The 25,088-nt window shown below is 37.1% G+C and overlaps 2 protein-coding genes across 2 annotated transcripts; both read left to right on the forward strand.

Moving 5' to 3' along the window:
• The first annotated feature begins 1,598 nt into the window (after nt 1-1,598).
• On the forward strand, nt 1,599-20,483 carry par-6 (partitioning defective protein 6). Its single transcript, XM_028173703.2, has 7 exons — nt 1,599-1,837; nt 2,929-3,154; nt 11,754-11,881; nt 12,819-12,916; nt 14,961-15,129; nt 15,444-15,604; nt 16,963-20,483. Exons 1-7 carry the CDS (start codon nt 1,778-1,780, stop codon nt 17,078-17,080), a joined length of 960 nt encoding a protein of 319 aa, XP_028029504.1. The 5' UTR covers nt 1,599-1,777; the 3' UTR covers nt 17,081-20,483.
• Nucleotides 20,484-21,783: 1,300 nt separating this feature from the next.
• On the forward strand, nt 21,784-24,736 carry LOC149500754 (uncharacterized). Its single transcript, XM_089736111.1, has 2 exons — nt 21,784-22,988; nt 23,439-24,736. The coding sequence occupies exons 1-2, from the start codon at nt 22,770-22,772 to the stop codon at nt 23,640-23,642; spliced, it is 423 nt and encodes a 140-aa protein (XP_089592237.1). The 5' UTR covers nt 21,784-22,769; the 3' UTR covers nt 23,643-24,736.
• The last annotated feature ends 352 nt before the right edge of the window (nt 24,737-25,088 follow it).

The following is a 25,088-nucleotide window of genomic DNA, read 5'->3' on the forward strand; positions in this document are numbered from 1 at the left end:
AACTTCGGTACAACATAAAAAACTACGTTTAGCGGTTTGTCTCATTTTTCCACAAATGTATGTTATACCGGTCACTCACATTCGCACGAATACGCAAACCCGCAAGTGTAGGACGACATTCGCAAATGATTATGCAAAGTTTTCGCTGCATTCGTGGTTTTCCAAGCTGTGTCGGTTTTTTAACAGACATCAAAGCGCGCGAACCGTGATCCTTCGCGTAGTCTCCCACACATTCGTGTGACCATTTGCGCTCTCAAATATATTAAGTGTATAATCTATGAGTTGCGCCCAGGATTGCGAAGGCAACGGACGTTTTGCTATTTTCATAGACCATGACGTCTACTTTGTAGCGTATCTTCATCAAAAGAAATCCCATAAAAACAGCCTGGCTGTTAATGGTGTCTGGGAAAGAATTCAAAACTCTTTTTCTCTTCAATGTTCTATTGACGTATTAAAAAGGAGGAGAAATTCGTGAGACATTCGTAAACAAGTGTAGGAGGAAGCGCAAACGGGTTCGCAAATTGAGTACCGAGCCCATTTGCACAGCCGAATGAATGAAATTTGCGAATGAATGTTTGGCGGCCCTTCACATGCGCGCAAACATTCGTACAATGTACGAATACGCGCATGTCAGTGGCCGACATTAAACGATGAAGAAACATTAAAATATAAATATATATATATAAATATATAATATAAAATAAAATAATAGTACATAAGTAAATTTTCAAAACACCTTTTTCTGAACCACACACAGTAAAAAAAATTGTAAGCCATATGGTGCCTTCAAAAAACCAACATGAGTTTTTCACAGCGTTTCAAGTTATTTAAAAATGGTGTGACAGTAGACTAGCACCATTTTAACTAAATATTTTTAGAGACGCTACTAGGTTCTAATTCATACAAAACCTTTATTTTTTATTTTTTTATAATAACAGACCTAAAAAACACTACCTAGGTATATAAAGATATGGACTTCATTTTTACTCCTCATTAGGAGCAGATAAAAAATTCTGAAGTCAAGCCAAAAATTCAGACTTTTTGGCGGGAACGCGAGGAGTGAAGTTATGTGATTTGTTTTATTTTGTCTATTTAGTGTTTCTTCAGGTTTAAATGTGTAATAACGGTGGTTTATTAACTGTTTAATATCTGTAAAAGTGCAAAAATGTGGGAAAATGAAACAAAGCCGCTGGACGTAATTTCTCGGGATCTTCCAAAAAAGTCCACTGAAAAAATCTCAGTAAATGACCACCACTTTGCTGAGATTATACTTCGTCCCATATCATTTCATCTCATGTCATTTCATTTCGTTTTCATTTCACTTCATGCTGTTTCATAATAATCAACTTCATTTCATTTCATAATATCATTTTCATATCAAAAAGTTACGTATCATTAAAATTAAAATAAGACTTGACTTAAAGGTCTTAGTTACCAGGTCATAAAATCCCTTAAAAAAAATACGAGAATTCATAAAATATAGAACTAAATCTGTTCTCAACTGTAATGTTTCGCAATTATCCAATCAAAACTTAGACAAACAAAAGAATCAGTTTATTATTGGTTAGAGAAACGTCATTTCCAAACAATTTTGACACTAAGTGTCAAAGAAAACCTACTGGAAATTACGACGCGAGCATGACGCGAGTCGAATGGTTACCGTCAATTAAATTATTGTTATGTTAAATTTTACAATGTTGTTTCGGAAATCAAGTGCCTAGATGTATTAAATAAATTTTTTTACAAGTGTGTTAGTTTTGTGATAAATGCCTTCGAGATGTCTAAAAATAAGATAGCAGCTCGGATTGACAGTCAAACTGTCGAGGTGAAGACGAAGGTAAATTTAACGTTTCTCATTTTGTAACTCGTTTAGAATAAATAAATGGCATATTTTGGGCAAATTTTACATTGTTCTTATTCTAATCTTCACGTACGAAGCACTCAATTAGATTAACTGCATTACAAATAAATAAGTTTAGAAATCAAACTGCAAAACTGGGAAGATTAATATTAGTTTTTTTTAAATGTATCTGAGGGGGTACAGTAAATAGAATATTACCATATTCGTGCTGTTGATACAATAAATTTTTAAAGTAAATATTGAATTTAAATTATCATATACCTTGTTTGTTTACAATACAAACTACATTAATGAATGCAAAATGACAACTTCCATTTTTTTTTTCATATCAAGAAGGTCCGTTGTTTCCTGTTGTTGTAATTCATAACTAAATCTATAAAATGCAAATGCGGTGCTTAACAGTTACATACCTAAACACAACCTATATCAGATTCATCAATCCAATTAATGATATTCTCTTGTGTCAAGAATATCATTATATTGGTCTGAGATGGCTCTTATTCAGAGGAAATTATAACAATATACCATTATTGTTGTTGCTTTTTTGTACAGTGTTTTTTTTCTCTTGGTGACATTAGTAAGAAATTGCATTCATTAATTGCAAAAATTAGGACACCTATAAATAATTTTTAATGTTTGGAACAAGGTATAGGTCAGTTGAGTCAGTGTTTTAGTAATGGCTAAACTTGCTATATAAAATGACATCAAGGATTCCATGGCATATTCACATTTAAAAAAAAATTGGCCACATAAGTGTAAATATACACTATGTAGACTCTTATAAGTGTAAAATATTCTACTATTTACACATAACACTGATAGCATGAACAAATTCTCCATTAATACTTATCTATTTTATACACCTAAAACAAAAATCTTAATAAAATAAATTGAGACATGCATTTTTTTATTCCAAAAAGTGTTTTGTGTTTTAATAAAAGTAAAGCGATTTAACCATGAACACAATAATTTTCTAAAACAAAGAGATCACATAAAAATCAATAATAAAACTTGAAATTTTATGACAAAATTAAAAAGTTAAAAAAATAACATTTTTCATATTACAGTTCGATGCAGAGTTCCGTCGTTTCTCGCTGAATCGTACTGAGAAACTAAAATATGACGATTTCAAAGCGCTAATTGAGAAACTGCATCGGTTACACGACGTGGCCTTCCTGATATCATACACCGATCCTAGGGACGGCGATTTACTACCCATCAACAATGATGACAACTTTGCGAGGGCATTGCTGACAGCCAGACCACTGCTCAGGGTCATAATACAAAGGAAAGGTATGTTTTGTTTTTATTTGATTCGTTTTTTGTTTAAGTCCACTTTGTGGGAATGCAACCACTTCGATAAAGCGACACGACACGAGAGTCCTCTCGTCGTGGCCGCCGGAAACTATATAACCGATCCTGCGGACCAAATTGTAAACAGTCGACCTCGCCCAGAACACGTTATTTCGGATCCTCCCGATCCACTAACGGTGCTTTTAGGTACCCCAAGCGCCGGTCATCGTTGGGCTCGGCGAAGAAATTAACCCACAGATGTGTCTTATATACTCATATAATACTCATATAATATAATACTCTTATAAATATAATACTATACTATACATATAATACTCTTATAAACTCAGTGGGCTGTGGCCCACTGAGTTTCTCGCCGGATCTTCTCGGTGGGTCGCGTTTCCGATCCGGTAGTAGATTCTGCGAAGCATTGCTCTTGCTGGGGCTATTGTTAGCACGTCCTCAGATTAGAGCCCCGTGAGCTCATCTACCTACTCGTACTGTTACGCTGGCATAGCCCTCTAAGGCTACCTACCAGCTGATGTAGAAAAAATAGATGGAACGAGCAATGCGAGTAATACCAGTGTGTATTCATTTATCACAATAAATTACGTTCTTCTTTTTAATACAGATCATCCAGAAATCCGTTCAAAAGCTGAGTCAATTCAGTTTTTTTTATTGTGTCCTAAAAAAATCAATTTCACCCAATAGCTATACAGAAAATTAGTCGTCAACTCAATGAGGACAAATACTACAACGCTATGTGCCTACGAAAGTAATTTGAAACACGAAAATATACTTTAACTTCTTGAAAATAATGATGAAAATCTCTTATACGTGGATTTAACTTTTATGCTAATTCATATCCTTTGACAGCACAATGGGTTTGTTGTGATTGTTTTTTTTTTTTGAACAATATGGTCAAAGCGTCTATTGTTTCAATCAGCCTTAAAATGTTAAGGCCTATTTGACGTCATAATTCGGGTTAAAGATATTCTTTATTCTCAAAAGAATTACATAAATTCGCTTATATGAGAACATTAAAATAGTTATAATTAATTCAGATCGTGCAGTACCTACATGGAAATAATTTATAGTAACAACATGCGGTGCTATGACAATTATTTAACAAAAACTATAAAGATTATTTTCTTAAAATAATATAGATTCTTAAAATAATAATAATTTAGATTTTTATGTGTGCAGATTCGGACTGTTTGTAAATGAAGTCTAAGATCGACTAAGTAATGAAAGAATGATTACATGGCACACTGAAGTAATGATGTTGACCTCTGTAACTAAGCGCCAGATTGCCTAACTTTACCTTCTTTGGTTTTTAATGTATGTGTTAGTCTTTTAGGTATTTTAGAAATAGAATCATTCTCAGTATCATCGGATTCGTCTTTCCCAGAGTCTACTAGTCACTACTAGATATTCCGGCGCCTTAGTGACAGAAATAGACGTAATTACTTCAATGCGCCACGTAGGATACCGGTGACTTACATGGCAGCGAAGGGGATAAGGAATTTTTATTGCTTAGATGGGTGGACGAGCTCACAGCCCACCTGGTGTTAAGTGGTTACTGGAGCCCATAGACATTTACAACGTAAATGCGCCACCCACCTTGAGATGTAAGTTCTAAGGTCTCAGATAGTTACAACGGCTGCCCCACCCTTCAAACCGAAACGCATTACTGCTTCACGGCGGAAATAGGCGGGGTGGTGGTACCTACCCGTGCGGACTCCCAAGAGGTCCTACCACCAGTAAATATCATTAATTTCAAATGCAACACGTGTAGAATCGCGCGACAAATCTAGTGTATCATAAATAATAATTTCTCCCCTTAAAAACCACTTTAGGATGGCATCGTAACACCCGGTTAATGTATGGTAAATTAACAGTGGTCACGCAACGGTGACGGTCTTCATTCGATGGTTATGATGCCGGAACAAGGTTGGTTGATCCAACGCGGCATGTGAGCTTTCACCACCACGCGTGTGTAATACGTTAAGTTCATTAGGCGATATTAATATTATGATATACTAGTGGTCTCGCAGTAGTCGAAATTCGACTATATTTAATTGAATTTTATGTTTAAACATTACTATGGTTCTACTGTCAAACACTATTATCTATATACACATATAAAAGAAAGTCGTGTTAGTTATACTATTTATAACTCAAGAACGACTGAACTAATTTGGCTGAAAATTGGCGAGGAGGTAGCTTAGAGCCAGGAGAAGGACATACTTTTTATCACATTCCCGTGGGACTTGACATAAAACGTGGTAACTATAACAAAACGCAACTGACACCTAAACGTAATATATTCTATGGTTAATTTTGTTAATTATAGTAGAATTTTGAAGTTGAGTGATTGATGTGTTTGAAACAAACCGTGTGGCGGAACAAAGTTCGCCGGGTCCGCTAGTATTTCTATACAAGTAACATAATCACAGAATGACAACAATATAGATAAATAATATTAAAGACAAGCAACATTAATCTGTTCTCAATTTGACCGCAGACTTTAAACAATAACCAAAGTTTGACAATTGACATTAAACAAAGAGTGTGTAATGTTTTTTAATTGATTTACCGTATTTTTAAAGCATAATTTAAAAAAAAATAGCATTCTGCACTGCTTCTCTATATTCTCTATACGTGTGGGAAATTTCATACTCCTCCGTCCGCGCAATTTCCGTAAAAAGGGGTATAAAGTTTTTGTTTTCACTTATTAATAATTTTTTTTATTGCTTAGATGGGTGGACGAGCTCACAGCCCACCTGGTGTTAAGTGGTTACTGGAGCCCATAGACATCTACAATGTAAATGCGCCACCCACTTTGAGATATAAGTTCTAAGGTCTCAGTATAGTTACAACGGCTACCCCACCCTTCAAACCGAAACGCATTACTGCTTCACGGCAGAAATAGGCAGGGCAGTGGTACCTACCTACCCGTGCGGACTCACAAGAGGTCCTACCACCAGTATAGATAGTACGTTCGCATTAAAAGGTTTTGTCACAAGAACTTTACGAAAACGACTATCATTAATTTAGCTTGAGGTTGGGTGTACTCTAACCGCTTCTGAAAACGAAGGCAAGGGATTCCTGAAAATTACATTTTATGTTCTACTGTACAGCATGCAATGTAATTAAAATTAAAATTCGCTAGGGTCAATGGTCTCGTGGCAGTTATCTGGCTTTACAGTCACAAACGCAATAGGACATTTTAATTTACTAACAGAACAAGTATTTGTGCTTGACTAGTTTATTTTTATAGTTTAGATTGGTGGATAAGCTCACGGCCCGCTTGGTATTAAGTAGTTACGGAAGCCCATAGACATCAATCACGTAAATTCCGACGCCCATCTTGAGACATGAGTTCTAAGGTCTCAGTTATTACAGTACAACGGCTGTCCCGGCCTTCGAACCGAAACGCATTGCAGCTTCACCGCAGAAATAGGCAGGGTGGTGGTACCTACCCGTGCGGACTCACAAGACATTTTATCATCAGTAAAAAGTTGATCAACGTAATCGTTTTTAAATTAACCAGTGCTCACACGGCACACGTTCCATGACCGTGACCTAATGCAAGTGGAAAATAAAGTCTAACAGCTCTATGTATGGTGCAAGCTATGAGAGACGAATGATTTACTAATTACAGAATAAGGAGAATTTTTCGAACTAGAAACAGCGACAATTATAAAACTATTATAACAATAAGTCAAGTACAAATTCTGATGTCTGTATATAGACAAGGTACATGATAAATATCACCTCTTTTTTTTCTATCTATGCTGATAGCCTTGAGAGGCTATTTCAGCTTCACCCTAACGTGTGTAGGTGTGCTCACGGGGCTCAAACCAGAGTGTTGCTAACACTGGCCATAGCAAGAGCAGTGCTTCGCAGAGTCTACCACCGGATCGGAAACGCGACCCACTGAGAAGATCCAGCGAGAAACTCAGTGGGCTGTGTCTATGGGTTAATTCGCTCGTCGAGCCCTTCGTCGCAAGCGACGGGTTCGACGAGGACGGTGACCGGAATATTACCTCAATATAGGTACAAATGACTATGGAAATTGTCGTTTAGTACAGCTTTGTTCTCACACTATGGTGCAAATACGTTTTGTGGTACTGGTATAATTAGTCATATCATGGTCGACTATTGCTTCTAATAAAACAGACACGAGCAAAAATCTCCATCACTCCATACTATTGTAAATGTGAAAATGGGTTTGTTTGTTTTTTGGTCAACTTTTAATGTCGAAAAAAAATTGATTAAAAGTTATAATATTAGGTTAGGGAGTGAGTGAGTGACACAGGCTACCTTTTATCGTGAACATCTCATTCCCACGGGAAACTTCACTAACACTTTTTATTGCCCATGGGAGCGAATCGGCATGTAATAGCTAGTTCGATGGTCAAAGTCACTTAAGCTCTTCTCATAATTTTTTGCTTAAATACGCAATCTAAGAAGGAAATGCAATAAAAAATAAACGATAAAAAATTGTGAATTTTAACACAAATATTTATAGTTTTTTAGTAACATTATTCATAGTATTTTAAAACTGTACACACATATATTTAAAAAAAACAATGTGCAGAAACTCTGATGTTTAGCGTAAATACATCTGGTAACTGTAATCGCTTCGCTCTGCGCTTAATTTTGAATCAGTCTGTATAGAGTATAGAGCGTCACGCATCGTAGATCCGAACTGATGCGTGTCTTAAACCTGCCCGGTCATTATGTCGGATATTCTCTAATTAGTATTACCTGTTGTGACCGTACGACTGTAGACCAGGGGAAAAAGTTTCATCGCATTTTTTAAGAAATTTCACATTTTCTAATATAGTTTATTTACATTTAACTAAAGTATGTAGGTACCATTTTGTTCGATAACTTTTTGCCATCTTGTAGGTAGGGACATGATCCCATTGCTATAGAAATTTTGGAGCTTCGGATCAAAATACCGCGACCGTTGCTTTTGGCAGTCCTCTCGTGATGTTAACCTGACATTGCCTAAAGAATTTTGAAGAGACCGAAACAGGTGGAAATCTGAAGGTGCAAGGTCAGGACTATACGGCGGATGCATTAACACCTCCCAGCCAAGCTCTCTTACTTTTTGCTGAGTCGCTAAAGATGTGTGAGGTCTATCGTTATCATGATGAAAAACCACACCCCTTCTGTTGATTAATTCCGGCCACTTTCTCTCAACGTCTTGCTTTAATCTCATCAGTTGTTCGCAGTAGAGTTCAGAATCGATGGTCCTGCCTGGTGGTAACAGCTCATAATGAATAATACCCTTCCAATCCCATCACACACACAGGATCATCTTGTTGCGAGCTAACCCAGCTTTCGCCAGTCGGTAAAGCCTGACCTTATTCGCACGTTCTTGTCGTACGTGATCCACTTTTCATCACCAGTTATCAGATTCTTCAAAAATGGTTCGGTTCATTACGTCGTAATAAAGAATCACAAATGAGTACACGGTTCATTAGGTTTCTTTCAATGAGCTCGTGAGGTACCAAAATATCGAGCTTTTTTTTGTACCCAGTTTTTTTCAAACGCACCAAAACTGTTTTGTGGTCATTTCCCAGTTCTTCAGCTACGTCGTAACTACTGATATGCCGATCTTGCTCCACTTTTTCAAAAACGGCATCCATTTTATCCGTAATAGGGCGACCAGAGCGACGTGCATCTTTGATATCAAAATTTCCGGATTGAAAACGGTTAAACCAAATTTGTGCTACTCTCACAGACACTGCGCTAGGTCCATAAACATCAGAAATATTTTTCGCGGCTTGCGTTGCATTTTTACCATTTTTGTAGTAAAATTTTAAAAGTATCGAATTTCTTCATTAAATTCACTCATATTGACAGTACGAAAAATAAATCAAAATAATATTTTCCTAATTTGAATTTGGAATTATATTCTTTAAAATTTAAACTTTTAATTATACCAAAACCAGCCAGATACAAATAATATAGTCAAAGAGATTTTATTACAAGTTCATACATACTATAATGCGAAAAGACTTTTTCCCCAACCAATTTGTCTACTGCCCACTTTAAGAATAAAGTATTTTTTAGCGCCCCCATTTTTTTACCTACTTAAAAACCACTATAGCGAGAGTTTAAGGGTTAGATGAGAGTATCCCAATCCTCTACACCAGGCCGCCATTTTTTTCGGGGTCTCTTACCGCCCCCTCTAGGCCTGCAGTGCCCACAAGGGGGCGTTATTGCCCACTTTGGGAAAGGCTGCTTTAGATGGTTATGTTATGATGGAGGGGTCGTCCGAAAAAAACTCGTTTGGTCTGTGTGAAAGAGGATTATGTGAGTGACAGTGAGGGATAAGGACAAGAAGTCGACGACCGTACGACAACAGTCGTGATCCGTGTGCTTAACCGCGATATTTCAACTATATTAATTAGTAATCATTTCGTGTTCGCCGACAGGAAATGGACTCTCTCTCGACTCTAATCACGACTCTACTCTAATGAGATGTCAAGATCATGTCATATTTTTTTTGGGCTTAGATGTGTACCAGGAATCTCGCGACCCTCTGGTGTTAAGCAAGTTACCATCTTTATGAGCTGCGATAACCACTTAATATGAAATGGTTCGCGCATATGGTTATCATAAGCATGTTAAAAAAATCAACTTTATAAATTAAACATTCAAACGGACATTAAACACCGATGTTGTACATAAATACTATATACATCATATGTATTTTTTTATATGTATATCATACAATATTTTTGTGAATATCATTAATTTTTGTGAATCTATATATTAATACGTGAACCAAAAACTTTGTATCCCTTTTTACGAAAATTGCGCGGACGGAGGAGTATGAATTTTTCCACACTTATAGAGAATATAGAGAAGAAGTGCACAATGCTAATATTTTTTTTAAATAATGCATAAAAGAACATTAAATTAATAAAGAAAACATTACACACGCTACGTACCATGTATTTGACGCACACACGCATACATATTATTTATTGTCAAACTTTTGTTCTTGACGTCTGTTGTCAAATTGAGAATAGATTAAATATTGTTTGTCTTTATTAATATTTTTCTATAGTGTAATCTTGGCGTTGAAAATACAATCTTATTAGTGTACAAACTTACAATTCCAATTAATTATAGTCGAATTTCGACTACTGCGGGACCACTAGTATCATTAATTACACATTTTTGTCGACATTCGTAAATCTTTTATCATTTTAATCTTGAATGGAACTGGAATAAAGGCATTCTAAAATCGTTTAATTTATCACAAAGTAAAAGTATAAACGTGCTTCGTAAACATATAAGAATGTTCGTTCATGAGAAATTTTCTAATAAGGTAATAAACCGACCTCTTATTAGATCGAGAATTGCTTTGTTTGGTTAACTAGAATGCGTACTTCAGTCTCTCAGTAAAATAATAGGTCGTTAATGTATACTTATTCTCTTTAAAGGTATAATTGCTGTTTATTTAGCTCGCCCTTAATTTACGATGTAGGTATTTTAAAGAACCACCCAGAAAAACCAAGAACTAACCACTACCATAGTGTACAGTAAAACCTCTTTATTTGCGCTTCCTTCATTCGTGTTTTCACTATTACCGGGTTTTTTTTATTGCCCAAGCAGGCAGACCGGCATACGGCCCACCTGATGGTGAGTGGTTACCGTACTGCTTAATACTCTCTACAAGCTTCGGATTATAAAAATGCGACCCAATTCTTATATTTGCGGCTAAATATTTCTTTATTCGCGGATCTAATCGGTACATACACATTGATAAAAAGGAGCCCAATATGTAGGTATCCAACCGAACATCCTTTGTAAGCGCTTCGTTAAATGGACTAATAAAAAAGGAAAATTGACCTTACTACAACTATGCCTAAAGTATGTTATTAAATGATATCGCCGCTGTATTGATTCCGCCTTTGATAAGCCGCCTTCGCCGCGCCATCATGTAGGTATATAAATTACCATTCCATATTCATATTTCTGTATTCGTGGCACAGTTACGGAACGTGGAACATCTACCCCGCGATTTATTTACTGTTCTTCATTTTTTGGAAATTTGTTTACAGTGCTGCACGTAATGTAACACACTGGCGCGCGAAGTCAACTACCCCGTGTATAGCGGAATTTCGTCCGCTGTTTTAGCTTTACATTGCTCATAAAAATGAACACTCTAAAGCGATAGATATTTATATTCATTTAATATATTATTATATTCACATCAAAATAAAGTTTAGCCTAGTAAAACTATAACACAAACTGAGTTGCTCTTTAAAGAGAAACAACATTTAAAGCTATTATATTGCTTCACCAGTTTTTATGTTTTTTTTTTATATTTCAATATTCAAAAATGTTTTAACATTTCTAATGTTTCGATATTCAAAATACCATTTATGTCACCTGTATATCATATTATAACCTCTTTTAAGATTTATGTCCTATATCATAATATAGAGGTTACATTCATTTAATCCCCCGTATCCCCTTCCGTCTTTAATACCCGTTTCCCTTTCTTACCCTTAAATTTAACTTCAATAATTAAAATAATCTTGAAACGATCTCATTGTTGCAGGCGACAGCTTAGAAGAACTAAACGGTTATGGGACTATGCGACCGCGAAACATAATATCGTCGATTTTAAGCGGTACCCCGGCGAAGAACAAAGGACTCGCCATATCAAACCCACATGACTTTAGAATGGTGCGTACCGAGTGATATTAACAGTAGCCGGGGAGAAGGTAGGCAGAGAAAAAATTAAAGATGGATAAGAGACTTTTTGGCGGGTACGCGAGGAGTGAAGTTGTGTGATTTGTTTTGTCTATCTAGTGTTTCTTCAGGTTTAAATGTGTAATAATGGTGGTTTATTAACTGTTTACTGTCTGTGAAAGTGCACAAATTTGGGAAAATGAAACAAAGCCGCTGGACGTAACTTCTCGGTATCCTCCAAAAAGTCCAATGAAAAAATCTCAGTAAATGATCACTATTTTACTGAGATTATATTTCATCCCATATCATTTCATTTCACTCTATATTTATTTATTTATTATAAATGCACAAATCAAAACTTGTACACAGGCGGACTTAATGCCATGGGCATTCTCTTCCAGTCGACCATAGGGTGGTGCAGAGATAATGCATGGTAGGTGCATTAACAAAAGAATAACAAACAACAACAACAAAACAAAATCATATTATCATTTTTCATAAAAATAAGAATATAAAAATTAAAATATGACATGACCTAAAGGTCGTAGTTACCAGGCCATAAATTCCCTTTAAAAAAAAAAGGATAGGGAAATAGTTATTCGATAAGCGAAGTATAAACATTAGTCGGTTTTAATAAGTGTACAAGTTCAAAACGTGTATAAAGAACAAGGATTTGTTGTAAAGCTCATCAGGCGTCTACCTGATTAGGGGTGCAATAATAGGGGGACATAGTAAATGGGGCTTATGATGAATGAATTTGGGGATCGCCTTTTTTATTGCCCTTGTAGGCAGACGAGCATACGGCCCACCTGATGGTGAGTGGTTACCGTCGCCCATGGACTTCAGCATTGCCAGGAGCAGAGCCAAGCCGCTGCCTATACCTCATGCGTCAACCCTATATAAAATAGTAAGAGTCACATTACATTTTCAGGTGTCGGCTATAATCGACGTGGACATCGTCCCGGAGACCTGCAGGAGGGTGAAGCTGCTGAAACACGGCTCCGACAGACCATTAGGCTTCTTCATTAGGTAAATCAGGTTTTTGTCATGTCATCTTCATGTTATTCAAGAAGCAAAATTATTATTATGTTACATTGTATATTTATAACTGTATATATTATGTAAGGAATTTGTGTATGTATATCGACGCTTGAAAGGCAAACATGACTAAGCGACAATAACTGCTTTGTACATAAATGATAGGCAATAACCATATTCGATGCGCAAAAAATATATATTTCCAGGTCTATTAAAATCATTTCAATCATACAGCTACTAGCTAGATTCTACTACAGCTAGATTCGTTAAAATAAATTTTGTTTTCAGGTATTTCAACTTTAAATTAGTCTACTGTAAAGTTCACGCATTGTCGCTTAGTCACGTTTGCCTTTCAAGCGTCGATATGTATGTATGTGTGTGTATGTATATACCTAGTCAGGTCATAAATTCTGTCACATGTTTAATGTAAAATAATTGAAACAAGTTTATTCATTATGTAACCATTCATATACCAAAATGAACTTAACAAAACATAGATTCTTATGACACTAAAGTTTATTCAAAATGACCTCCGTGATTTTGAATACAGGCCTTCAGTCTGCGCGGCCAGTCATCTATCGCAGCACGAACGAGGTCCATGTCAATATCGGCGGCTGCCTTAATCAAGGATGTCTTGACTCCAAATTGGGATGAGGCTTTGAGCACGCCTTTTCCTCCAAGTGTTGCCATATCTTGTAATCTAACGGATTCAAATCTGGACTGGAGGAGGGCCAGTCTTCGTGCCGGATGAAGTCGATTTCACGCGCCGCCAGCCAGTCTTGTGTGCTCTTCGCTCTATGAGCTGGCGCCGAATCTTGTTGAAATACCCAGTGCCTGTTATTGAACATGGTATGAGAATCAGGTTCCACAAGGTTCGTCAGGACTGTATTTTGATACACAACTGCATTCGTTTTTACACCTTTCTCACAAAAATGTACCTTTGTTAAGCCCCAATAAGAAACTCCCAACCATACCATGAGCGAGGATGGAAAATGACCTCGTTGGACACGCGGAATACGGTTGCTCGCTTCTTCACTACTGTGTGCGTACACCTTATCATTTTGTTTGTTGTAGCTCTCTTCTACGGTAAAAATTTTTTCATCCGAAAAAAGAATTTCCCGATATTTTTTTCCCGCGTACCGCTTCAACAAAGCGCGGCATCTCTTCAGTCTCAGGTCCATTAGACGAGCATTCAAACGATGTCCTGTTTTTCTTCGATATGCCCGAAGCCCTAAGTCTTCATTTAACACCCTTTTCACCGTGGTTCTGCTTAACCCCATCTGAAGGGCCAACAGTTTCTGCTTACGTTTGGGATTTCTTTGAATTCGCGCCTTCACAGCTTTTATCACTGCTGCAGTCCTAACAGACCGAGGGCGACCACTTCTTGACCTGTCATCTACACTAGAGTCTTCATTGTATCGTTTGATGGTACGATAAACGAATCTTTTGGTTATATTCAAATTTTTCAGTATGTTAAAATTTTGAATTGGCGCGTAACCGCAACGATGCAACGCAATAACTGCAACACGGTCTTCTTTAAGCGTCCACTCCATATTTAAAAATGAGTAAAATTCTAAAAGTATACATTTTTATTTTCATGAACAATTCGAAATTCGAATTCAATAAACTTTTTTGTGGCCAGCATTCTAAAAGAAAAGTTTTTACTGTGTGACAATACTTATGACCTGACTAGTTATATATAAATTTCAATTGATTGGTACACCGAGTGAAATTAGTTTCCAAACGATTCTTGTCCACCTGATGGTTGTCTGAAAGAGATCGCTCTTAGCGATAATACCGCCAATTGTACTTTTTTTCGTATTTAATGTTTAGCATTGTTTATTTTTGTACACAATAAAGCATAATCTCTCTCTCTCTCTCTTTTTCTCTATTTCTCTCCCTCTCTCTTTCTCTATCTCTCTCTCCCTCTTTCTTTATCTCTTTCTCTCTCCCTGTCTCTTTCTCTTTTTTTTTTAATCTAAATTACGAAATATGAAAAGTTGCAATTTGTTAATGTGATTAAATCTTCTACCAGGGATGGTACATCAGTACGGGTCACACCGAACGGCGTGGAGCGTTCGCCCGGGATATTTATATCGCGACTAGTGCCAGGAGGTCTGGCGGAGTCCACGGGTCTCCTGGGGGTCAACGATGAAGTGTTGGAGGTCAACGGTATTGATGTCTCCAACAAAACACTTGATCAGGTAATAAGTCATTCGTATAGTATTAGTATTCAACGGCTCATAGTATGGTAGGGATGAGCAGAGAGAAATCGATTATAATAACGGCTCATTTGATTGTTCTATCGTTAGACTCTCGCTCCCCGAGGGACCTTATATAGGGGGGAGACAGAGAGAGAGAGAGGGGGGGGGAGAGTATTCTTGTACACAAAATAAATAAACATTGCGAAACATTAAATGCAAAAAAAAGGACAATTATATTGACGGTCTTATCGCTAAAGGTGCCTGCTTTTCTGGTTCCCTAACATATTGCAGTCATACTCATTCTGTTCTTATAGGTAACGGACATGATGGTAGCCAATTCTTCGAACCTGATTATAACAGTACGTCCCGCCAATCAACGCGCCGCGCCGCACGACGCTGCGGCACACGACGCCACGCCGCACGACGCCGCGGCACACGACGCGCACACGCCCCCCGCCGACCACGACGACGACAGGTGCGACCCGCTTGAGACATGAGGTCGCAGTCTCAACTGTATTGTGTAGCGGGTGTCCCGCACTTTGATGGATAGCAATTGTTATATTCGTTCATTAGTGGATATTTGTGAGCACGTGTTAAAGTACGTATTTCTTTAGGAACTTGCCGATTTTGATCCCTCATATAGTCGGGGATTGTTCGATATGCATACAGCGGATGTCTTATCCTTTAGGCCAGTGGTGCTCAAAGTTTTTTCGACTAAGGCCCTTTTAGTAGAGAGAAATTTTTTACACTTTTGTTAGCCCGCTGAGTTTCTCGCCGGATCTTCTCAGTGGGTCGCGATTCCGATCCGGTAGTAGATTCATTCGCGAAGCAGTTGCTCTTGAGTTGTTAGGTCTCCTTCGGAGGCGCTCGGGCAGTTGTTAGCAAATCCCGCCCCTCCTGGCTGAGCCTTTGCTCGCCCACCTGTCCTGGTGAAGCTGGAAAGGCCTCCGGGCCACCAGTAATCTTTCAATCATAAAAAAAATATGATTTTTTTGTCAACGCCCTTTATAGAGAAGGAGCGGTGTATTACGAGTTGCTAAATCGATAGAAAAAATTATAATTAATTAAATGGTGACCCCCCAATAACCGTTTCACGGCCCCCACATGGGTCGCGACCCCTAATTTTCGTTTCACTGCTTCAGGCCATGACGGCTTAAAATTTTGTACTTTTTTTTTTTGTTGAATTCTTGTTTAAATGGCACAGTTATATTATATTGCTCGCTCATCTCACGCCGTCGGCCATGACGGGACTGAAGCCCAAAGCTCGCGAAACGCTTTGTCAATCTGACCGTATGAAGGATTGTGACAAATATAATAATTTTATTATTTAGACCTTAAAAAAATGACGTTTTATATTCACTTCGCTATTAAAGTGTATTGCATAGATGAGTGGACGAGCTCACAGCCCACCTGGTTTGAAGCAGTTACCGGAGCCCATAGACATATACAACGTAAATGCGCCATCCACCTCGAGATATGAGTTTAAGGTCTCAGTATAGTTACAACGGCTGTCCCACCCTTCAAACTGCATTACTGCTTCACGGCACAAGTAGGCAGGGCGGTGGTACCTACCCGTGCGGACTCACAAGAGGTCCTACCACCAGTATTTTAATAAAGACAAACAATGTTTAATTTATTCACAGTTTGATTTAATGTATTTTTTTATGTATAATTAAAAAAAATTAACATTCTGCACTCCTCTATATTCTCTATAAGTGTGGGAAATTTCATACTCCTTCGTCTGCGCAATTGTTTTTGCTTCACGTATTAATATATAGATTGCATTATTATTTTTTGGGAACTTTGTGAATAATCATGAAAACTCTTACCCAGGTTCGATCAAGACGAGCAAGACGAGATCGTCGATCTGACCGCCGTGACGCTGGAGGAGTACCCGGAGGGCGGCGCGCGCGGCCCGGCCCGCGACGACGGACACGTGCTGCACCTCTAGCGCGTCCGCCGCCGCACTGGGACACGACCGCGGGATAGAGAACGTTCTGATGACGTAAGACACTTTTCATAGCCGCCATGAGCGGTCACGGGAATCCTCATACACATATTATTATTATCGTCTTCTCGCATTAAAGCTGTACAATCTCAAAACTTACTAATTTTACAGGAGAGTGTTTTAAAGGTTTAAAACATGTAATATTTTTAATATTAATCATCTTTGCAACATTTATTTTTTGATTTTTTACCAGTTACATTATCTGTCTTTTAAAGTAAGATAAAAGTATGTATGTATTAATTTTGTTAATAGTAGTCAAAACATAGGTAAACTAAAAGAAAAAAACTAAAACATTCTTTTGACAGTATTTATAAGAAAAATACTGGTGATACCAAATGTTTACGCATAAAAACTCAAATTCGAATATTTTTTGGAAATTGTGCACTTTTAATGCGAAAAGGCGATACAGAAAAACCTTATCAGAATTTTACTGAACCAGTCAAATTTGTTTAGGTTTTTAGTTGAAAAGTTTAAAAAAAAAATTGTGAGTGTAAATACGTGATGCTTCCGTAAATAGATAAACGGAACATATGGCTCCTATGAAGTTTGATTTTAACGTTAAAACTGTCTGTCTGTCCGTGTACTGTCGCGAAAGCCTCAAATATCTCAGTACTAAATCGATATTGTATTTATTATACCGGTAAGCTTGTATTGTGTCTCTATCCCCGAAACTAAACTCTGTTCCATACGAAACAAGTGTCAAATTCCTAAACAAACATTCCACTTAGGATACGAGTGTGTTAAATTTTAATGGTGCGTATATTTTCCATGTGAAAATTGTAAAAGACAATAATTATTAGGGGAGGTCTTATAGCGTGTGTACTTAATCATTCCGTTGTATGCCTTATATCGTAAGTGATAAGTGTCAAATTAGATAAAACTTAGTTGTCACAATTATTTAGAAGCAATAACACGTTATTGTTTAAGTTTTTTTTTTTAATTATTATTATTATTAAAAAACATTTATGAAGTAGAAAAATGTATATTATTATAAGTTGGATATGTTAATAAAGTGAACGAATGGATTTTTTGTCATTCTATAACATTCGCCACTCCGAGCGAATGTTTATGTTTTTGATTGACCAGTAGGATTCATAGATTATAGACCCGAGAGATCACGGTTTAGAAACTAGGCAAGTTTCTAATTATTCTGAAATCGATTAAGTAAAGTATACTCACGAACGCTCAAGGTGGCCTGGGCGATGGCACGAGCAATGAAAAGTACTCCAGGCCTATTTTCGGCCTAGTAAGTTAAGATTTTCACATATCAAATGTTCATTTGGCATGGAATATAATAATGAATTAATAACATTCTTAAATGGTGCTTAAAAAACACTTCGAAAATGTCCAAGTCGTAAAATGTAAAGCTAACTACATAATATATATTATTGTGTCATAAAAAATAAATAAATAAAAAGATTAAAATTTCTTGCTACCCGCTTGAGTCTTATAGAATTATTATAAATTGTCAAATCAAAAATATCAATAAACATGTTTAAATATATTTAAATAGTATTAAACATAAGTGCCTTTATGACAATATGTTTTCCATTATTACAAATAACATTCCATTGTAACTAATTTAAAAAAAAATATTAGTGAAACACTATTTGTTCATTTTATTACAACGTCAATTATGTTCCTGATTATTCAAATTGAAAATTTTCAAAGACGACGACCTATTTAATAATAAAATAAAAATAAACTAAAAATATATTCAACAAACAACAAGAAGTAAATAAAAAATGAATTTCAATATCGCTAGTCTATTGTTGTTCCTGACGTTTGGCGAAATTCAATTTGTCTATGGTCTATCGTTGAAAATATCGCACATATTATGGTTCTTTAATATTAAAGTCACTTATGCAATTTTTTTTTAACAGTGAACTGATTATGAGAAAATACATTTTTTTGTTATTAGTTATACCTAGTTAGACGAGAGAGATGTTTGCTTTTACTGATGAAGTTTGTAGTTTAAATATTATCATTTTATTTCTATAGCCTAGAAGAACTATATAAGAATTATATAGTAAGATGTTGAATTTTCCAACGTTTCTCCTGAAAAATTACATAATTTGCATAAGTGACGTTATCGCACCGTATGTGCGATATATCAATTAATATTAATATAACAAGGACATAATATATCGAAGAGTGAAAATGTATTTGCCTTAAGCGACATATTTGCAACTTTACAGGAGAACCATTTACAGGTTTAAAATTTGGAAAAAAATATCTTGACAAAAAAACTTTTTTAGCTATTTGAATGGAGAAAACTTAATCGAAGTTCAATTAAAAACATCGAATTGTTGATGCGAATGTCAAATAAAACTTTTAGTTATGTACAGAGATTTATTATTATTATCTCGCGTATTAACCGAGATGTCGCTTAAACCAAAAAGCCTTTCACCTCTTCAAAGATATCTTGATCAACGTTGAACAACGTGGTATTAGAAGTATTTAATTATTTCATACTTGATTCACGAAGTAATTGTCAGTAATAATCGAATTGGCTATGAGATATTTTTATGGTGATGGAAAACAGAATTGAAAATCATTGAAAATATATAATTTTCTATTATACAAGGATATCCTGTTTTTTTTTTCGGTGTTTGGCAACGGAATCTAACATATCGTCTATCATATCCGAATTATTGGAACTGAAATATTTTTTATTAGCAATCTCCTAAATACAATGTAATATTAAACTTTTCCGTCTATATATAAATGATTCCATTATTGTTAAATTAAATAAATTAAATTAAGTATAAAAAAATAAGAGAAAAAAAAAACTTATTTATCGCGAATCCATCCATTTTGTGTTTAATGAATTTTAGTACTTGAGTATATTGTATGGGAATCGAAATTGAACCCCGTATCTTGCAACTGACTTCTAAACTAACGTGGCAATCAATCACAATTAAATTTGATCTAAGAGTTTAAAAAATTAAAATTAATTGAATATACTTACTATATTTTTATTAATGTTTTCCGATTTGTAATAATTACTCACGCGAGAATAAATTATTTCGAGCTTAACATAGATCACTTTAGATAACGTTATTTTAGTGTTTAGATCTTTATATTGTAACATATATACACCAGTAGTATTAAAAGAATTTTGGACCTAATTAATATAGATTGGTATGTATACAGTATTATAAACATTTTTTTCTAGATTTTGTTACTTAAGGGTAAAAAGAAATTTATGATGTTTGATTTTTTACTGTAATTTTTTATATATATATATATATAAAAAATCATGCTCATTCAGTGTACACAGAATGTATTTCAGAACCTAAAGTATTTCTAATGTATTCTTTTATAAAACTATTCAAATTGAAAACATTTTTTATTTATTAAACTGAGATGTTGATTCACGCATCCCTGTGCCTCTCATTAAATTTAAAATTCTCATTTGTTGAAACGTTCCCCGAAGTGCCAACAACTGCATAGTAACTTGATGTAATAAAATGTCAACGAATGCATACAATACGAACGAATACAAAAATAAATTTAATTAATTCAAATTACATAAAGAATAAACGAAACAAGTTATTGAATAAAAATGTAGACACGTTTTTATCATTTCATGCTTCATAATTACGCACTTCCAGGCACGTGGCATTCTGCCAGTGACCAAATTTTAACAAGAAATATCGAAATAAATAAAAATCCTCAAAAAAAAAAAACGTTTCAGTGAAATACGTATATCAGTAATATAGTTAGTTAGAATCACGCAATTACTTGATCTACGAGTAATTAACCGCTGACATTATTGATTCATAGATATATCTGCATTTCCTAACGCATCCGTCTAAAAAAAAAAGAGAGACGTATCGCAATGTATCTGTCAAATTGACTTTGCCAAGGAACGCTCATGTTTAATTTGGAAACCACTCATTTTGATTGTTACGTTTGGAGCACATTACGGGTTATGGAGGCTTGAAATAAGGACCACAATAAACAAAATTGTATATAGGAAAGCGGCAAATTAGGATGGCGCCACCGTCGCAAGTGGTGTAATTTCAAAGATAACGCCGAAAGTTTCAATAATACATAATATATTTTAACTCTTAACTTCACTTCGTCGGTTTCCAGTTGCAATTTGCTGCAAAAAGCTTGGCAGTTTTCAACTTCTTCCCCACATAAGAGACCTTATCTCTACCCACCATATTGGCGAGCTTCAAGTCATTTACATTACCTACACGAACTCGAGACGAATGATGGATTAAAATAGTTTATGAGCCTTTAAACCGTAGTATTTTTGTCTTTGCTTTTAAAACGTCTTTTCAACCCATCTTTCCCGACCCATTTTTTTATATCAAGAGTATACATTGCAACTGTAAATCGGTGTTTTAAAATATTGTCATGTTTTGCAATATTATATTGAATATTAATTCCTTTACTTTCATCTGCTGGTTGGCTCAAAACACGACGACCCAAACATTGATTGTATAGTCAAAAATGTATTTAATTTCATATGTTAGTCTATGTTAACTTGTAACTATGGAATATACATATTTAAAAGAAATTTTTGTTTTATTTTTATCACGCCATTGTTGGTGTCAGTGATGGTGAGTACTAGAGATGACCAAGGACTGGACTGTATTTAAATATATGACGGCGTTAACAATATTTCTAATAAACATCACGTGCAACAGGCGTGACTCACACAAGCCGGGTGCGCCGGCCGTGTCGTTCCACTCGTGCAACAGAAGTGACTCATAAGCCAGCTGCGCCGGCTAGTATAAAAAGGCGGCGCGTGCCTTGCGAGAAACATTCGTTCGACTGCGTTTGCCCGGTGCACTTACTATATCGTTGTTACGTTGTGTGATTCAGTGACTGTTGTACGTACTGGTTAAAGTTGGACAAGTGTTAAAGTGAATTGTCAAGTTAACATATTGTTGATTAAATCAGAAACCAAAGGTGACATCGTTTTACTTGGTGTTCAACAAGATAATATCTACCCTCAAGCTTACATCAGAAGTGGGATCAGGACTCTACTCTCACTGGCGTGACGTGTTTGAACATGTTCGAAGTACAGCAAAAAAAAACATGATGCAGATCAGAATACTAGTAGTGGTACGCCACAAGAGCGTGAATGCAGCATACGTAAGTCGTGTAATAACGTCTCTGTTACCTCGATGGAAGATCTGAGCCACGAAGAAATCGTCACATCTTACGTTCTGGCTCATGTTGCCCAGTTTGACTGTCGACTTCATCACATGGCATTTACTAACGGAAATACAACACGTAACAAGCTATTGCAAGAAATTAAGAATCTACTCGATTCAATACCAATAACACTACACGTTCGATGACTTCGGGCTCCAGCAAGCAAGCAAGCAAGTTTCCGTGGGGAAGAAAAATTGACACATCTGAAGTCGTCGTGACCTGTAAGATGAGACGTCCGGTGCGTTCGTGTCTGGCGATGCGGCGGTGTTCGGGTTCCGCTGGCGGATGCAGGTTTTTCCGGTGAAGTGCGTGCTTGTGCGTGCTTGACATGTGTTCGCGGTTGGCTTCCTCAGTGTGGGAGTAACATCGTGCAAGAGAGGTGGAACCCGTAAAATTGTAGTTTGCGTGGTGGCTGGTAAGATTTGTTGCGGTAAGAAGTTTGCATGGCGGTAAAATGTCTTGTGAGTCTGCACAGGTAGCCGGAGGTGAGACTTCCGCGGTCGCGGCCCACCTAGTCCGCGAGAACCGGGCAGATCGCCTCGACGGTACGGAGGCCGGCCGACGGGTCCGCCAAACGACGAGACCACGCCTCCAGCACGGACTGCCGATATTGGAGCCCCCGCGCTCCGGCTGCACTTGCGCTAGGGCGCGCCGCCTCGTAGGAGACTGTGAGGTATCATTGAATAACTGCGATCGCGCGCTGCCGGCGTCGCAGCGCGGCAACGTTCTCGTGGGTAAGGACGTGGCACCAGACGGTTGCTCCGTATAGTGCCATCGACCGCACGGGTACCATCACCCTGCCTATTTCTGCCGTGAAGCGGTGGTGTATTTCGGTTTGAAGGGTGGGGCAGCGGTTGTAACTATGCTGAGACCTTAGAACTTCTATCTCAAGGTGTGTGGTGCGTTTGCGCTGTGGATGTCTATGGGTTCCAGTAACCACTTAGCACAAGGTGGGCTGTGAGCTCGTCCACACATTAATACGAAGAGCATAATCAAACGAAATTAGATACGAAGTTTAAAGGGCCGTTTAAAGTAGTTGAAGTATTGGATGGTGTCGATTTAATTTTGACTCTCACACATTCGCTTAAGGCTCGAGCTACTACTTGCCTCACAAAAAATACAGCCTGCAAAACCTGAACAACCTCCTCATCCGTGGGCGCCCGGCTCTCGCCTGCAAGTCGGCTGTTACGTGTGCGGTGATGCGAGCCATGTAGCTTCTGGGTGTTCCATGCGCTACAAGAAGAAAAACGACACTGCTCCAGGTGCTGTGGCAGGTCCAACCAGAGACGTCAACGTGTGTTCCAGAGCTTCAGTGTGTTACAGATAAGTGGTTTTGGCTTCCCCTTTATGTTCCATTCAGGGTCAGAATGTAGTCTTATAAAAGTCATAGTAATTTATTCAATGGTAAGCGGTTTCATGAACAAGTCACTCTTTGATCTGAAAGTAACTTAGACCAATCATGATGGCAAGAGCACTTAGGGGATATTCAACTCGCCCTTAATAGTGCACGTTGTCGAGTAACAGGGTTTACTCCAATAGAATAGACGTTTGCCGTTCAGGGTAGTTCACTTGAAATATCTAAAGTTTCAACAGAGTGATAATCCCTCTAGATTAGATCTTGATTTAGCACAGTCGAAGACCGGCGAAAACATAAAAAAAGGGCACAAACAGAAGCTTGGTTTAGTCGAGGCAAAGCTAAAGTCAAACTCTTTTCCGCTGAGGATTTTGTTTTCGTAAGTTAACCGAAAATGTAAAGGTCCCTTCAACATTACTGCAGTTTTGGAAAACGATAGGTATAAATTGAGACATGTAAATAGTTCTAATAGAGTGTACAAATTTCCCCATGAAAACTTACGTGAAATACCTCGAGGCCCGTCAGGCCTACTAGAAATTTCTGAAAATTATAGTGACGATGACGTGACGGCGTACACAGATGGGTTAATTAATCTTGTTCATGAAACTGATCTTAATGATGACGACTCTATCACTGACAATAGAAGCGACATTTTTGTCCGCAAATAGCGATACAGCAAACATAGTCTGTGGGTAGTGATACAATGTCTGTAAGCTCAGGCACCTCAGGTGCAGGTTGGAAATGTAGAAAACGATGGTCGGTCTCGCACTATTTCTGAAGAAATTCCGTATAAATGTTCTGGTTTAAGAAATGTTTTAACAAACGCTACCGTACACGCAGATAAAAAAAAAAAAAGAGAATTGTATGTGGCTAGAGAGATGTTAATCCGGACTAGCAAAAAAAAAAAAGAGAAAAAAAAAAAGAGTGTTAAGTCATTGAAGGGTCTGTCCGGTCCAATGGCTTGGCTATAGGGATTTTCATCCAGATTAGCCACAACAATTAGCTACAGGGATTGCGATTCGGTCTAGCATTATCCGGTCCAGTTCGAAAAACTGAAGGGATAACAATTCCGATTTAAGTTAAAAGGGACATACTTACATACCTGAAGAGTTTTAAATGAACTGGCCCAGGTATGTAAGCAGTCAGTATTTATAGCCAGTATAGGATTTTCTGAAGAATTATGCGAACCGAACCGTATTAGATTGTTAATATCATAGACCACGTTTTAAGTTGCATCCGTTAATGTCAGGATGAACGAATACGCTTATTGTCTACAGAACAACCATAAAAAGGCGCACGAGGACGAGCGCATGTCAGTATGGCCGTGACGGCGTTAACAATATTTCTAATAAACATCACGTGCAACAGGCGTGACTCACACAAGCCGGGTGCGCCGGCCGTGTCGTTCCACTCGTGCAA

The sequence above is a fragment of the Bombyx mandarina genome, chromosome 20 (assembly GCF_030267445.1).
Source record: "Bombyx mandarina strain Sakado chromosome 20, ASM3026744v2".
Taxonomy (NCBI): Eukaryota; Metazoa; Arthropoda; class Insecta; order Lepidoptera; family Bombycidae; genus Bombyx; species Bombyx mandarina.